At 41.6% G+C, this 17,067-nt stretch overlaps 1 protein-coding gene across 1 annotated transcript in view; it reads left to right on the top strand.

Moving 5' to 3' along the window:
• The window catches only part of CCNY (cyclin Y), a 233,538-nt gene that overhangs the window by 156,066 nt on the left and 60,405 nt on the right, over positions 1-17,067 (top strand). The window contains exon 3 of the mRNA XM_046011726.1: positions 12,919-12,953. Coding sequence (XP_045867682.1) covers positions 12,919-12,953 — 35 coding nt within the window. The remainder of the gene's footprint in view (positions 1-12,918; positions 12,954-17,067) is intronic.

Raw genomic sequence — 17,067 nt, 5'->3', positions numbered from 1 at the left:
GAAGAATCCATAGAACCCCAAAGCTCTTACACCAGTGGTTTTCATTCTTTTTTTCCTTTACTTACATACCATGGAAAATAATTTCGAAAACTATGAACTCCTTCGAACATTTTTATGTTGACTGTAAAAATTTTTCATTTATCAAAGGATGTAGTTTTTGATGTATTTTAAGTATGGACATTTAAAAATGAAACTATCCATCTTTAAAAAAATGTTTCAAATAATATCTCAGTATCTTAGTGATTTAGTGATCCACCATGAATCATTTAAAAATGTATGAACAACTCGGTTTTTTTTTTTTAAAGATTTTATTTATTTATTTGACAGAGAGAGATCACAAGTAGGCAGAGAGGCAAGCAGAGAGAGTGAGAGGGAAGCAGGCTCCCTGCCGAGCAGAGAGCCCGACGCGGGACTCGATCCCAGGACCCTGAGATCATGACCCGAGCCGAAGGCAGTGGCCTAAACCACTGAGCCACCCAGGCGCCCCTGAACAACTCGTTTTTAACAGTTGGAAATTTCATATGATTTCTTTTTTACCTTGAACTTGTATTTCCATGTCATTTTCTCTATAGAATTTTATCCTAATGTAATATATTTCTAAGTCATTTGTCACACCATCATACTTCTATTTTATGAAAATATGGATCTAAGTTTAATTTAATTTTTATTTCTTACAATTATAAATCTCTAAATGTTAAAAGTAAATTCTGGATTGATAAGTCATTATTATTATTATTAACCCTCAGTTGATCAAAACAACACAAACATATTAAGATTTTAATGGGTAATTAGTAAACAGAAGTGGAGTAATTTTTAGAAAAACATTTCTTACTGAGATGCTTCTGTCGCTAAATATTACATGTTACTGGAATGAGGTGCTAGTCAACATCAAATTCCTTGTTTTTATAGATGTAAATGCTGAGGAACTTTGTTCGTATAGCTACCTACATGGGAATAGGAGATTTATTATAGTAATATCACTAATTCTGTTTCATCTGATTCATATGTCAAAAAATCTCCACGGGATTTATCATCCAAAACCATTCCCTAATGATGAGCTACAGTTCAGTCTTGTTCTACTTCTGCTTTGTTGACAGAAAGGAATTGGAATCCTTTGATTTGCAAAAGAGCTTCTCACCCCAAGAGAAGCTTCTCACTTCTATAGTTTCTGGGAAGTATACCAAAAAGACTTTACCAGACATACAAATGACTTTTAATTATATCTGCTGTTAAAGAACAGTATTTCCATTTGACGGCACCAGATTTAATCTGGTGCATTCAGGAGCCTGGGAAAATAAATCTGTGATTCATTTCAGAACACCTTGCCTGATTCGTTTGACCCCATTGCATTCTGTATACCCCTCGAAAGAAGGAGTGATCTTTACTTTATGGTTTTAATTTATTGCATGCCTTTCTCACATTTACATCTCTATGCATGGAACTCTAAGATACGTGGAATGAAAGATTCCCCAGCTGTCCTTTTCCCTCTGAACTATTGTTTTTTAGCTTCTCTTTTGATTTAAATATATTTCTGTCAAACTGTTGTATGTCCTTCATGTGACCTTGAAGGCAAAGCTAGGCATCATTGTCAAGCCAGTCCGTCAAATCAGACTCACTTTCTATCAGAAGTGGTCTGATTCCATTTCTTTTCAATTCATGTCACATGTCAGTACACATGGGCGTGGCCACCTTCACTCTATATGATCACGACAGATGGCCAGCCAGGTAGGACGAAGTATGTGCCTTGCCAGCTGTCTGCTGTACCTTTATGCTCATCCCTGTGCTCCCCTGGGTCTCTCCTTCAGAGCTTGTCTTTTCGACGGAGTCTAAGCACTGAGGAGGCATGGTGCTAGTAGAAACTGTCAACCCTGTGTGATATCTGTAGAGTGAGAGCCAGAAGTCCTCACTGTGCCCCTAGCAGAAATGGCCACAGGACAGGGCAGATTCCAGCCTGTGCTGCAGGTTATGAAACCTGGGATAAAGGCAACAGCCTCACCCCCCGGAGTCTGTTTTATCCCTCTGGTGCCTTGGGAGAGGTCTTTCATGTTAGGCTCATGCATGTCCAGGGGTGGGTTAGCATGCCTTTTTCTGAGAAGTGGGAGAAAGGTAACTGTGAAGAAAAAGGGGGGCATGGAGCCCCTGCCTCATACCTCAGCCATGTTCAAGAGTCCTTTGAAACCTACTTTCAAGACTGCTGCTCTAATCCAGCCCTGAATTATCTGTTAACTAGATCATTTTGAGGGAAAGAATGATGAAAACTAGGATTGCCTTACCTTATCTTTTCCTTCTGGTCTGAGGGAGTAGATGCCCAAGAAACATCAGAAGTCCAGAGTAGTGGAAGGTCAGTTCATAAGTAGGTTGACTGTGATTATCTTTAGCCTGTGGTGAACCCCTTCTTGCAGGGAATCATTGTTTGGTCTCTAGTTTGGTAGCCAGGGCTCCGGGACTGACCTGAGGCTCTTGAGTGCATTAGTTGGCTTTACAGTTATGTGATCTCCTGGCTCATAATTTCCTGTAAATGGACAGTGATCATAACTGTCATATTAGTAGATCATTGTCATGAAGCAATAGGGAGATGTCTTGAACTTACACACAGTAAGCAGTCAGTCAGTGCCCACAGTCAGTCTCTGATCGTGTACCTGTTAGCAGGTACTTGAGTCCCTCAGCGCTGACACCTGGGACTCCCCTGAGTCATTCCGCCCCAGGACCTCAGGCAAGGAGAAGCCATCCCCTACCTTGGCACTGTAGTTAGTTATTGCAGATGCATATCTCCCACTGCCTGAGAGACATTTCCATCTGGCAGTCCCACTAATCCCTCAGGACTGTTAAGTCTAAATTGGAAGCCACCATCTTTCCTCTCCTGTCTACTTCCTCATCCTGTATTTTAAGGATTTCTGGGTCCCCGGGCAGCAGCCCAGGAGTCCTGTGATTACTGTCTTAGGTCCCATCTCTCCCCTGTATGCTTGGTATCCCTTCCTCCAGTGTCGTAACTCTCAGCTCATATCCCCTCACTTGGTCTGTGACCACAGGCCCTTTCCTACCTTCCTGCTTCCAACTCCATTCTCACTTTTCCTCTACTTTGCTACCAGAAGGAACATTCTGAAACACAAGTCGACTAGTGTCCCTCCTGCTCAAACTGTCCTTCTCCAGTGGTTTCCATTCACCCACAAGGGACAGTGAGCCCTAGGCGTGGCATGCAGCCCTTCCCTTGGACCCTTTCTAAGCCTTCCCTGATAGTCCTCCCCTCCCTCCTGCCGTGTGCTCCCACAGTCCTGAGTTGCTCCCAGTCCTGAAAGGCCAGGCCCTCTGCTCTGTCACACTGCAGCTGATGCACCATCCTTATCCTCAGTGCTCTTCCTTCTTGCCCGTGCCAGCCCAAATCTGCCTCTTAGGTGGTACTTCCCCAGATTCCCCACATTTCATCCATTCTGATAGACTGTTCCCCACCTATAATATCTCTGAAATCAAGACAGGCAATGGCTTCTTAACATTTAATTGGCGGCTTTTTTTTTCCTTCCTAAGTGGGCAAATAGAATAAAATCAGTGGCATTAAATTCAATGCAGTTTGTATATACCTCCTCTCTTGTGGAGTTCATTTTTTTATGGTTTGTAAGTAAAGAAATAGTGGGTGAATGTAGCCACTAAATTCCATGTTGCTTTATATAGGGACTGTTTTCCTCACAGCTAGCACAGAGGCTAGCACATCTTAGAAACTTAAAAAGAAACTTAAAAACTTAAAAACTTAGAAACTTAAAAAGAAAATGGATTGAATGAATGAAGTAATAAAAGAGTGAAGGCATGGAGTCACTCCTGGGCAGACATGCTAGGGCATTGTGACAGTCTCTCTGACAAGATGGCTTTCTAGTTTACGCTGCAACATCACTTTCTTCTACCTTTCCTAACTTCATTACAAAGGGGATGTAGGTTTTTGAGGCCCGGAGAGTGTATTTGGACTTCCCTCTCCCAGGTCTGAACTTGACGTGGCCATCCCACTCTCAGGACAGCTCTCCTGTCTCTGCAGTCATCTGTTGAGCTGCACAAGGCAGAGTGTTGCAGCGTCTCTTGGCCAGGCTAAGCCCTGTAAATTAAATGGTCCAGGGAGGTCTTTTTTGGGCTCTGTGGCCCACTTTTCTTGGAAGCATTGCATTGCCCTAGTGTCTGATCTCTTGAGCCTTCTAGTCTGGAGGAAGCTGCTTGCACAGTACAAACTCTATGAAATCAAATGAGACCGAGGATATCAGTTTTTCCTCAATATGCCTTGCACACTGTTGTCTCTCTTGACTTATGCTTTCCCTAGTTTCAGTTGTCAGAAAACTGCTCTGAGCAGAAACCCAGAGGCAAGGCTTGGGGTAGTCATTCATTCCACCCCCCATCCCCCGTTGGGAGGGGCATGTGAGGGGAGGACTTTCTGTCCTCTCCACCATAGCTGTGTTCTGCTTTTCACTAGCACCCTCTGGTTTGGTAGTTGGAGTGATAAACTCTTACTTTTCTACAGCTTCTTTCAAGTCCCCGTTTAAACTGTGAGGACTTTCAGTCTCCCTTCTACTTTTCACAGTGTCTCATGTCTATAGCCTACCTTACACAGTTGATGTCTGTGGTCAGCTCCTCTGCAGCATCAGGGAGGCAACTGAATTTCATTGAGAAGTCCGAGTCAGTCACCATGTAAGAACAACTAATGCCTTGGAAAGATTTCCTGAGGATAGTCATGTATTAAAGCACACCCGTCCGGAATCAACCTGTTGGAGCTTTGAGCCTGCATCCCTCACAGTCTGTATGATTCCACTTGATTCGCATGGTGTACCTGAGCCACAGCAGACTAGAGTTAGTACCTCCTCATGACATTGTCAGGAAGACCAGCTATGTAATCTGTCAGAGCTCTGGGTACAGAATCTAAGACAGCAGAGGCTCTCAGTAAGTGCAGTCCTTATTCTGGGGTGGAGGTCCTCATTTGCTCTCTTGGACTGAGGCTCTTCCCTGACCTTGGTCTCTTAGGTATGGGTCCTTCTTTTTGCCGACTGCGGCAGTTCACACTGAACCCTGGGTCTGACTGGGTGGAAGACATGACGACTACAGTGGAAGAGGAAAGGATGGTCTCTGGGCTCTGCTGTGCCCAGACCCGTCATCTTCTGTCCATGTTTCTTGATACAGATAGATCAACCCTCTCATTTAAGTGTTGCTTCCACACACCTTGGAAGCAAACCAGGAAGAGATCAGATCTGAAATGTTAGCAACCAACATTTGATAGCAGTCCTTTATAAAAGTATAGAGAGCATTTTGAATGTCACCTTAAAAAAAAATCAAGTGAGGGGCGCCTGGGTGGCTCAGTGGATTAAGCCGCTGCCTTCGGCTCAGGTCATGATCTCAGGGTCCTGGGATCGAGCCCCGCATCGGGCTCTCTGCTCTACAGGGAGCCTGCTTCCTCCTCTCTCTCTGCCTGCCTCTCTGCCTACTTGTGATCTCTCTCTGTCAAATAAATAAATAAAATCTTTAAAAAAAAAAAAATCAAGTGATAACTTTGCCACCATGTGCCAAAATGGATTTCTGATGAGTTGGCTAGTTGTATGTTAACTGTGTGAATATAATTATAAATATCTAGAAACAGTATGAGTGAATATTAATCTCAGAATGGGGAAGGGGGCATGTATGCTTATAGGACCAATAGGAAAAATTGCCTAAAAAATGAAAACTTATGTCAAAATGCATCCTAAATATTAATCCATCAAATGGGAATAATACTGTAGTACATATGACAAAGGATTCATACCTTTATGTGTTAAAGAATCGTTGTACAACCCATGACACTGCTAACATACCAACAGAAGAGTAGGTAGCATTTCTCTTTGTGTGCTTGTATATGTGCACATGTATGTTTGCATGTTTATATCTTAATACATTAAAATGCAAAAGGGCATATAACACATCTGTGTACCTATGCATAGAGAAAAGATCCCTTTGAGAGGATATACACTAAAATACTAAGTTATCTCTGGGTTGTTGAATTATATATTTTTTCTTTATGTTTCTCTATATTTTCCTAATTTAAATTTTATTTGTATCTTTTTCCTTATACTGCTCAGTATTTTCGAGTGTTTTTTATAGAAAGCATGCATTTCTCTTATAATCAGTGAAGTTCTCAAAGAATCCACTTTTTTTTTTAAAGATTTTATTTATTTATTTGACAGACAGAGATCACAAGTAGGCAGAGAGAGAGGCAGGCAGAGAGAGAGGAGGGGAAGCAGGCTCCCTGCTGAGCAGAGAGCCCGATGCGGGCCTCGATCCCAGGACCCTGGGATCATGACCTGAGGCGAAGGCAGAGGCTTTACCCACTGAGCCACCCAGGCGCCCCTCAAAGAATCTACTTTATTTAGGTTTCTGTGCTTCTGAGTAAATACTTTGACTCTTAGTGTTCTCCAAGGTGAACAGAAAACATCTAAAGTTAGTTGGCAGTTTATTAGATGGACACTTGATCTTTGAATGGTTTTCTCCATATGCCTGTACCTACTTCTGCCACCTGTTCTGTTCTCTGGAATCTTCTGCTCTCCACGACTGATCTGCCCTAGACGTCTTTGCAACTTTTCTTATCTTTTCATTTTTGTTTCATCTACTTTGCTTAGTTAGATTTCACTTTGAATGTTCAGAATATCCCCTTCCTCTGTGCCCAGATTTAGAAATAAATGCAGGTCCAGGATAATTCAGAATGGGCTGGAGTTCTTGGGAGAAGCTGCCCTCCTGCAGTGTAGGAGAGGTGACTCGTGGGGTAGTGACCTCATCAGGACACCTCCTACGGGGCCCATAGGTGTGGGGTGAATATGTTCCTACACTGTACAAACCTGTGTCCCGGTCACTGGTGTTCATGACTTCACAGCCCTGTGAAGCTATGAGTTTAGACAGGCTGGGACCTCAGAATATTTTTGCATTTGCCTCCGAGCTGTGTTCCCTAGTGGGACTCAATTGTTGTGTTTTGAATTAACTGAATAATTGAATTCACTGGATTATTGAAAACTGTGGAAATTGTGTGATAATCTCAACCATATTATAAGAAAAATTAATATAATCCTTTGATTATCCAAAGCTGTATGGTGTTCACACACCAGAAAAAAGGAAAGGAAAGAGGGGCACCTGGGTGGCTCAGTGGGTTAAAGCCTCTGCCTTCAGCTCAGGTCATGATCCCAGGGTCCTGGGATTGAGCCCCGCATCGGGCTCTCTGCTCAGTGGGGAGCCTGCTTCCCCCTCTCTCTGTGCCTGCCTCTCTGCCTACTTGTGATCTCTGTCAAATAAATAAATAAAATCTTTAAAAAAAAAAAAAAAAGGAAAGAATATCTCTTCTTTGAACCAGACTTTACTGGTCTCGGTTGACTCTGCTCTCCCAGCAATCACCTTTACATCTCAAAACAAATTCTAGGGGCGCCTGGGTGGCTCAGTGGGTTAAAGCCTCTGCTTTCGGCTCAGGTCATGATCTCAGGGTCCTGGGATCGAGCCCCGCATCGGGTTCTCTACTCAGCGGGGAGCCTGTTTCCCTTCCTCTCTCTCTACCTGCCTCTCTGCTTACTTGTGATCTCTGTCTGTCCAATAAATAAATAAAATCTTAAAAAAAAAAAACAAATTCTAGAATTCTTTATATTGTCTTCAAGGCATCCCACTTGAATGGCCTGCCAGTCCTTCATATCCAGAGTAATAAATAAGCTAAATAGGTTTTCTTTGTGGAGCAGCTTAGCTCTGTTCATACTGGATCCTAATTATCTGTTGTCCGATGGAATTCATTTCATGCAGGTTCCAGGCAGCGGCCACACTGCCCTTGGAGGGAGGCTAGAGTAGAGGATGGAGTCTGGGAAACCCAGCAAGCCATCCCCAGTCTTCCCCATTCTGGTCACTCCTTGCCTGGGACTACATGGGCTACTTCCTCATTTTAACATTTTTTTTTTTTTAAAGATTTTATTTATTTATTTGACAGAGATCACAAGTATGCAGAGAGGCAGACAGAGAGAGGAGGAAGCAGGCTCCCTGCTGATTCGGGGCTGGATCCCAGGACCCTGGGATCGTGACCTGAGCTGAAGGCAGAGGTTTTAACCCACTGAACCACCTAGGCACCCCTGCTTCCTCATTTTCAAAGGAAGGATGTTGGATTGCCTGTTTTAGGACTCATTTAGTCCCCTCATTTTGTGTCAAATAGTGGCTGATGCCAGTCATTGGAAGGTCTATTTTAGAGATGGAACAGGGGAAATCAAGATAATTTTTTAAATGCCTGTCTGTAATAGAGGTTAGCTGTAATTGCATTTAGATTGTTAACAAATCCTCAGTAATTAGGCAGGTTGCTTGGTTTTGTTGTTGTTATTGTTTTTTTTTAGAAAGTTGTATTTTTAAAAAGTAAAGAAATTTTGCTTCTATGACATTGTGATAAGGGGATGTCATGTGGCAACCTAAGTGAAATTTTGGTTTTCTCAGATGGCAAACACTGCCATTTTCTCATTTTATCTGGAGAAGACTTAATGTTAACAGTAGTGTTTTTGTTCATTTTAGATGGCTTATTTTTATTTTTTTTCTTTTTTTTTTTTTAAAGATTTTATTTATTTATTTGACAGACACAGATCACAAGTAGGCAGAGAGGCAGGCAGAGAGAGAGAGAGGGAAGCAGGCTCCCTGCTGAGCAGAGAGCCCGATGCGGGGCTCGATCCCAGGACCCTGAGATCATGACCTGAGCCGAAGGCAGCGGCTTAACCCACTGAGCCACCCAGGTGCCCCAAGATGGCTTATTTTTAAAGCCTTAAATACATTCTCTGTTTCAGTCATTATGGAGTTATTTCAATAGCTAATTAAAAATTCTCCTACCAAACCATCATGAATGGGATCCTAAGGAGAGAGAGCTGTTATTCTTTTTCCAGGAGAGTGAGATGTATGATCCACATCAGCTTATTGTCTGTTTTCCCAACAAAGCAAAACTTATTAGTCACTCAATTATATAGAAACTCTGAAAACTCCAGAGAAATTTGATTGATACGTTATTAGAACTCAAAATATCCAGGTTTAAAAATTATTAAAGCTAATATCAGAAATGAATTGGTATATTGCTTATTCTATTACATATAACAAAACGGGTAAAAGCAATTTGAATTTCAGAGCTGACTAATGGCCTCAGTAGTTTCAAATTTATTTTAAAGACAGATTTAGATTTAAGCAATATAATTCATCTTTTTTGGTTTTAGCAGTGTAAGAGATTCCACCTACTTTTCTTCTCCTCTGGAAGTGTCTTAGTGCTGGTTCCTACTAGCTTAGGGGAAAAGGAATAATTAGTTTTAAGGGCACCAGGGTATTTGAGAAACCTTTCAAGTTATTGGAAGTAAGGACTAAAAGCCATTAGGAATAAGGAAGCACCTGCTTCTCCTCCTCACCCTCCTGACCTCCATTCTTCTCTGCATGGCAGCTGTGTTGGAGATCCTCGAGACAGCCTCCCTCCCCTGCTCAGGGGTGATGACTAAGCAGGAGGAGCGATAGCTCTCAAAATATAGTCATATTGATGGCTGTGGCTTATTACGAAGAATACATACAAAGCAAAATCAGTACAAGGAAAAGGTGCATGGGCAAAGTCCAGAGGAAACCAGGCACAGGCTTTCAAGAGTCCTCTCCAACTAGAATCATGCAGGATGCACTAAGTTTCCCCAGCGACAGTCCCTGATATGCGCCAGCCAGGGAAGCTCCTTAGAGACCCAGTGCCCAGGATTTTCACTGAGGACTGGTTAAGTAGGCAGCCTCTGCTAATATGTACCAAAATTAGATTCCCAGGAGGGAAGCAGGTGTTTAGCATAAACTGTATTGTTTGCACAATGTAAGTACAGTGAGCCACTTTTATCAATTAGGGAATGCTAGGAACCCTCCCCAAATCCATATTCCCAGACATCAGCTTAGGGCCTCCCTTGCAAACAGGCCATTTCAGGGATGGCAGTTAGACCTTCTGTGTTAACTCTTTTCTGCATAGAAGGGGAGATGCACTTCATCCCACCCACCCCATATCTTCAGATGAGGTGCTAGCAGTGAGGAACTAGCATCTCCAGATTCCTAAGAGAGAGAATTCACCCGGTTAGGAATGGGTATCTACTTGGATCCAGGCAGTTACGGTCAGGGTCACCTAGTATAAGCCTGGATGTTGGGAATTGTTTTTATTTGTGTTGGGACTGGCAGTTGGTTTGGGGGTTCAGGAGACACTCCACAAGGAAGTCAGTCATAGGGATGCATGTGTGGAAAAGCCTTTCAGATACTATGTAGACAAAGGCCCGCTTAGGAGTGTTATTACACAGTAATAAAGAATACAAAGTAATCCCATGAACCCAGATTTCAGATTAGAATCAGCACACTTGGGGCACCTGGGTGGCTCAGTGGGTTAAGCCTTTGCCTTCGGCTCAGGTCATGATCTCAGGGTCCTGGGATCGAGCCCTGCATCGGGCTCTCTGCTCAGTGGGGAGCCTGCTTCTCTCTCTCTCTCTCTCTCTCTGCCTGCCTCTCTGCCTACTTGTGATCTCTGTCTGGTCTGTCTGTCAAGTGAGTAAGTGAAATCTTTAAAAAAAAAAAAAAAAGAATCAGCACACTCAGTTGATCTGAGTGAAATATAGGATAAAGTAGAGGTATTCACTATATAAAAACTGTGAGTGCCTAAAATATTCTGTAATAGATTTGGATACCTTATCCTTAGGTATTTTATAATGTCTTAGGGAATTTTGTTTTTTACTCTTAAATTGGAACCAGAGGGCTTCATGGAAACGGCCTGATTTTTCCCTGAGACTTAGTTTTGTGGGAGAGGTACAAGAATAGTATACTTGTTTTGTGTGGTTTGTTTTTATTTTTTTATTATAAACTTTCTTATTAAAACTTTCAGTCCATACTATTGAAGATTCTGATTTTCAACCCTCTCCTTCTATTTTTGAATAATGCTTAATTTTTTTCGGTAGTACCCATATATAAGAACTTTTAATATTCCTTGAGGCATGGATATATTTTATCTGATCGAGGTTGGGTGATATGGGGCATTAAGATGATCTTGGAGGCAGTTCCCATAATTGGGAGACACAAAGCCTCTGCACAAACCTATTTCTGGGATGTTCTAGGAAGGACTGTCACCTATAGAATTCGCTAGAAATCGCTAGAAAGCCTCTGCACAAACCTATTTCTGGGATGTTCTAGGAAGGACTGTCACCTATAGAATTCGCTAGAAATGCCTATGTAGAAAGTGTTTCCAGATCCCTTCAGGCAATGGGAAACCAGCATGGAAATGTCATCGTACCCCCATGTGGTAGAGCAACCTTGAATAGATGCATGCTAATTTAATATTGAATTAATTTAAGGAAAAGATGCACATGCACACACACACACACACATGCACAGAACACATGCACGCACACAAACTATGTATGCCGGGAAGTTAAAACCCAGTGCTTCTGCCAGACCCTCATTTTTCTTTTGTTGTTGTTCACATGTGGATGATGCTTGTTTGGAATTAGGTCAAAAGAAATTTTGCAGCCTCCACAGTGTGAATAGCAGACACAGTCTGCTGCTGTTTTATGTGCACTTGGTCTGGGTGCTGGGTGCTGGTCTGGCCTCCAGCGTGGCTAGGCGGCACCCCAGTCCATGTGCTGTGCATGTGGCCTGCAGCTGAATCCACCTGATGGCCAGGTTGAGGCACCTTCTCTCAGCAGTATCCTCAGGCTGGTTTTTGCTTTGTACCTCAACCATCTCTGAGATAGCAAGAGGGACAGCTTTCATTCCAGAGATGGTAAGACTTCTAAGGAAAAGCAAAGTGTTTCCTTGTGAATTGAAGAACAGAACGTAAACGTAGGAAAACATTTCCCGAGCCCCTCAGATCAGCTGGAGGGCTTTTGAAAACTACTGAATCCGCCTTGGGTCATGGACTGCCGAGAAAAAAAGTTCTCCTCAGATGAGCTAGATTTTTATGCTGTTTGTATGTTTAGGATACCCTGAGGTAGCATTAGTGATTCCCGGGGACCGAGGATGTCATCTCCTTGAAGGAAATCTATTCTTCCTATCTTCTACAGTGACCTACTCGGTAAACATGTCAGCTGACTAGTATGTACCCTCAAAAGTGAGTGTTCAGGAAAAAAGAGGCAAAACTCAATGATATTAGGGTATTTCAATAATGCTCTGGGTTCCCTGTCACTCTTCTACATCTTTGGGGCTAAGGACACCTGTTTTGGGAAACACGAAGGTCTGGTGTGGGAAAGGCTGAGCCATGATGCAGACAGTAATAGGAGAAATCGTAGACAGGGCAGTATTTTTTAATTATGAGTCTTACCAGCCTTCATGAGCTGGAGAAGGTACAGCAGATGCCCCCCTGGAAGGGCTCCTGGACAGCAGAAGCCTGGTTTTATTCATTAGCACCCAGCCTGGAGCATAATCGGTTTCTGCAGTGATTAACATTTCAGATGTATATTACCTGTCTTGTGTCTTCATGTGGTTGCAGGTGTTATTGTGATTTTTTTATATTTCAGTGTCAGTATATTAACAATGTATTGTTATATTTTTATATTTCACCCATCCCTTTGTGGGGCAGGTGGGGTTAGAAATAAATACTCTTATTATTGATTAATCATTCTAAATTAATGGATGCATACAAGTTCTATGAAATCATTATGTAATGTACTTTTTAGTTACTCGAAAGCTGTTATGCTCCGTTAATCACGGGGACAGTTGTTTTATTAGGGTGCTGTACTTAAGTGGGTGTGTATTTTGCTCTGTTAGCCAAGTTTGGATCCTCACTTGTGCAGCTCACATAGTCTTAAATATGGTAATGGAGCATCTGGGGGCATTGGTTGGTGGAAGGATGGGGCCGTGATGCCAGAGGCCCAGTCCTCAGCAACCTGCAGAGGGTTGGCGTGCAGGCGTGTAACATTTCTGTTGCATCTTTTGTTTTCACAGTGAGAGAAAAACGCAAGAGTCTCTTCATTAACCATGTAAGTGAAGCTGTCTCCTTGTGTTCTTCATAATGATCATACTGTGTAATCACCATGTCTGGAGTAGGTACAGTTGGTTCATGTATTTTGTCAAGACGTGGAAGAATGTGAAGAATGCTGTGATGTACTTACGCACAGTTTGGTTTGTAATTGGACAAGCTGGCTTGGTATTTCCACTGTCCGAAGTGTTTTTCCAAAAACCCACGCTGCTCTTGTTCATAGGAAGGTGTGTGTGAACAGTACCACAGCACACACTACAGGTCCAAATGAAAGCCACTTTTAAATTTCTCATTCTTTCCTTCTCCTACCCCACCCCCAAATTACTATTTTTCTCCTTGTAGCTCACTTCTATTTGAATAAACCCATACTTGTTTCTGTGAGGCTATCTGCCTCCACACACTCTTGCTTCTCTTTAATTGGTATTTATAGGTCCAGTAGAGTCTCTTTGTTCTTTGGGTGCTCACGAAAAGAATAAACTTGATACCACTTTAGTTTTAAAAGGATTTGAAAAATTCAGCTCTAGGCTTTTGGCCAGTTCTAAGCAGTGTCTCTATCCCCTGCTGGCCCGGCATAAAGTGTCTCTTGGAGATATTTGTTTTTCTTCCTTGAGCAGCAGGGGCAGCTGGCTGGCTCCATCTCTGCTCTGTCCGCCCTCCTACCAACACCTCCCCACCCCATGGCACCCAACTTGCACGCCTCAGGAGTGTGGAGACTTGCCACTTTGCTCTCCCTCTCAATATATGCCTCTTCATTTAGGAAAGAAAACTATCTCCGTGAGTTATGGAAGGATGAAGTAGGTGAATTGCCAAAACAATTATGCTATAAATTCTCATGTTGAAAAGAAGAATGATGTATTTGACCTTACAGGGGTTTTTCTGAGAATTTCTAGACTATCTGCCTTTAAGTATTTGTGGATTTTGAAATACTTGGCACTGAAGCTGTGTTGAAGAGACTTAAAGCTATAATATTGCCTTCCCTGCCCTTTGGCAATCTGGACAAAATTCAGTTGGAAAGAAATTCAGAAGCCAGACCCACACTCTCAGAGGGGCTCCATGCTTGACCCTTAGAAGATCGGTAGTATCTTCTTAGGCAGAGTCAGTCTATACATGCCTGTATGGTGTGTGAAGGGCCAGAGAGAGGGGTCTGTAGTTTTTATTGTATTAAACCATTTGTGACCTCTTCCCTGGCCATCTCAAATTTTGAAGCATCACTGTATAAAGCGTCTGTGAAATTAAAATTTACATCGCAAGGGAAACATACACCTTATTTTAAAAGGCAGTATATACCTAGACACAAAAATTTGAGTGATTTGAGCTAATTTTATAAACCCTTACTTTTCACTTCTTTGCCTGCTGGATGCTCTCATGTACTTTCTGACTCATTAGCATGTCTGACGAGGAACTTGCAAGGAAGAGAGAAGAGCTGAAACTGCAGACAGTTTACCTTTCCTGGTCATTGCAGCTCTAGTAAGGCATTTTGAAGAAAGAGGAGGCTAGAAGTTCGTCCGTGCCAGTTGTTGTGATTGTGCTTAATGAGATAGAGATGTACTCTCCTCGTGCTAACGTGCAGATGTGTTTGTATAATTTCCCCCACCTAACCTCACACTTTGTGTTGTGTACAGTCCTGGCACACACTGAGTACATATCTCTTGGACTGAGAATATGGATTAGACAGTTGTTGAAATCTGCTCTTTGTACTTGTTCCTACATAGAGAACATCTCCATGCTGTCTTCCATAACAGATGACTGTGTAACAGCGTGACCCTCAAGTTCATAAACAGACCTAGTTGCTAAATAGCATATTGGTTCTGGCTGTGCTGGGAAGAGCCATTGGAATGTGCCATTCCAACCAACTGGAATATAATTTAAGTGAAATTACTGCAGATTCAATTAGGCTAATAAACCAACTGTGCTTTTCAGGTTTTGAGACACTGGGGAGTTACAAGTTAGAGCACTAGACAGATCAGGAGCAGCAACTGAGTACTTTACCATGTCTCTTGAGTACTTTACCATGTTTCTGCCAGGGTTTGTTCTAATTGATTGAACCTACTTAGTAACCATTCTGGGCAGGCACAATTTATAATTTCCATTTTATGGTTGAGGAAAGCGAGGCACAAAGAAGTTAGTCAAATAAATAGGTGACCCAGGATTGGGAACCAGGTGGTCTGGCCCCAGAACTCCCTCTTAGCTCTCATCCTGTATTTTTCTCAGAGGATGATGCCAGTTCCCATTTAGATGGAAGTTGTTAAGCTTAGTTATCTAAAGTTAGAGATGACATTTAAAATTAAATTTTTATAGGCTCTTTTGTAGGACTAATTTCTGAATAGGGGCCCTAACTAAAGGTTGTTGAACTATGGAATGACAGTTATTCTTTGCCCTTGCTTATAAAACATCTTTATTTTTTATTTGTTTTACTGTGAGGGGTTTGTTTCTTTAATTTCTCTTTCACGTTTCTGAAGAACCTACTTAGTGCACGTTGCTAGGATAATCTACGAAGAAGCTACTGCTGAACAAGGAAAGCAATGGCTGTAGGTAAGCCATTTTTAGAACGGCAGGAGTGGTCAGCTCTACTCTGGGCAGTGATGACTGTGGGGAAATAACTTCCACTAGTTGGAAGGAAATTAGGCTTTTCTGGCTTTCAGGTAGCAACACCTTAGCAAATAACAGGAGTAGACTTTGGGAATATCATGCAGGGAAGAGATCAATTGAGAATGGACCACTACCCAGGCCACCCAGGCTGGAAAAGAGATGGGCTTTTAACGGACTCAGAAGAGCCAAGACAGACATAAAAGATTAAGTAAAAGGAGGCTGCTTCTCAAAGAATTATTATAGGCTTTAAAGCTTGAAACCATTTGAGGATAAATATGTCTATGTATTTTGATAATTAAGTCAGGGTGGATTTTAAAGATTAATATTCTACTCAGCATCTATCTGTGTTTTAGATGTAATTAGTATTAACAGTTGTAGGAAAATATAGTACATTAAGAAAGACACTTAGGTTTTTAAAAGAGGGTAGCATTAAGAGCTTTGTTTAAAGTGTGTTCTTTATTCAACATTTGCTAAAGTTTTGGCTTTGCTTTTTCTTTAAGGTTAGCTATTTCAATGAATTTTTAATTAAAATGTTAAGATCTCTCTTATAATATAAATTGTGAGTGGCCTTGCAGGTGTCCGGAGTCTAGAATCACTCTTGAAACTGAGGGAAAACTTACACCTTTTACTTCAGCCTAATTTTTCTGTGACGTCCTCTTACCACTTGGTGACAGCATACCTTAAGTGAATTGATCATTCTAAAGTTAAAAAGAAGAGAAATTAAAAAAAATATATCAGAAGTTGAATGGCTGGACTACTTTAGTATCATGAAAAACAATTACAGTATTTGTCTTGATAACGAGATAAGTAATAGTTCCAGAAACTGTGAAAGAATAAAGTAACTATAGGGTATTACATATGAGTTAAGCAAATAAGAGGACTATTGCTTAAGTCCTCTAAGTCCACACTGTTAGCTGGACTTAGAGCCAAAAGGATTTCCTTAAGCACCTGATGATTTGGGGACCCTGAAAAAGTCTGGAAGTCACAGTTCTCCTCTCTTATAGAATAGGGCATAATTCCTGGCCTACCTGACTCAAATGTTATAATGGAAAAGGAGGTGATTTGCAAACTAACTGTAACACCATATAAATATGTCAATGTTATTACTATTACTGCCTCTTGGGATATAGATAAATTCTGTTTAATTTTCCAAGTTCACTACCAAAACTTATGAAAGTCTTTCTGGTATTTTAATTTTGGATACAGTGTTTTCATAATTATGAAGATCAGGGTGGAATACATTCTTTTCAATTTTGTTTGGGGATACTGCTGTGTAGAGAGTTGATGGTCTTCTTAAATAGTTAAATTCTGAATTGATTTCTGCCATCTAGCGTTGAGTGGGATAGGAGTAGATTCCTTCTCAAACAGTGTTTATTCGGTTATCGTCTCCATCTGTTAAGCCATAAAAGTCCAAGAATGAAGAATGAGTTTGATCCAGGAACTGAAATTTAAAAAATTCTAAAACTTGCTTTGCCTCTTTGGGAAATTTGCTCATAATAGGACACAAATTTATTGAGTAAATGCTA

Source organism: Meles meles, chromosome 7 (genome assembly GCF_922984935.1).
Source record: "Meles meles chromosome 7, mMelMel3.1 paternal haplotype, whole genome shotgun sequence".
Classification (NCBI taxonomy): domain Eukaryota; kingdom Metazoa; phylum Chordata; class Mammalia; order Carnivora; family Mustelidae; genus Meles; species Meles meles.
This window is presented reverse-complemented; position numbering and strand designations above follow the sequence as displayed.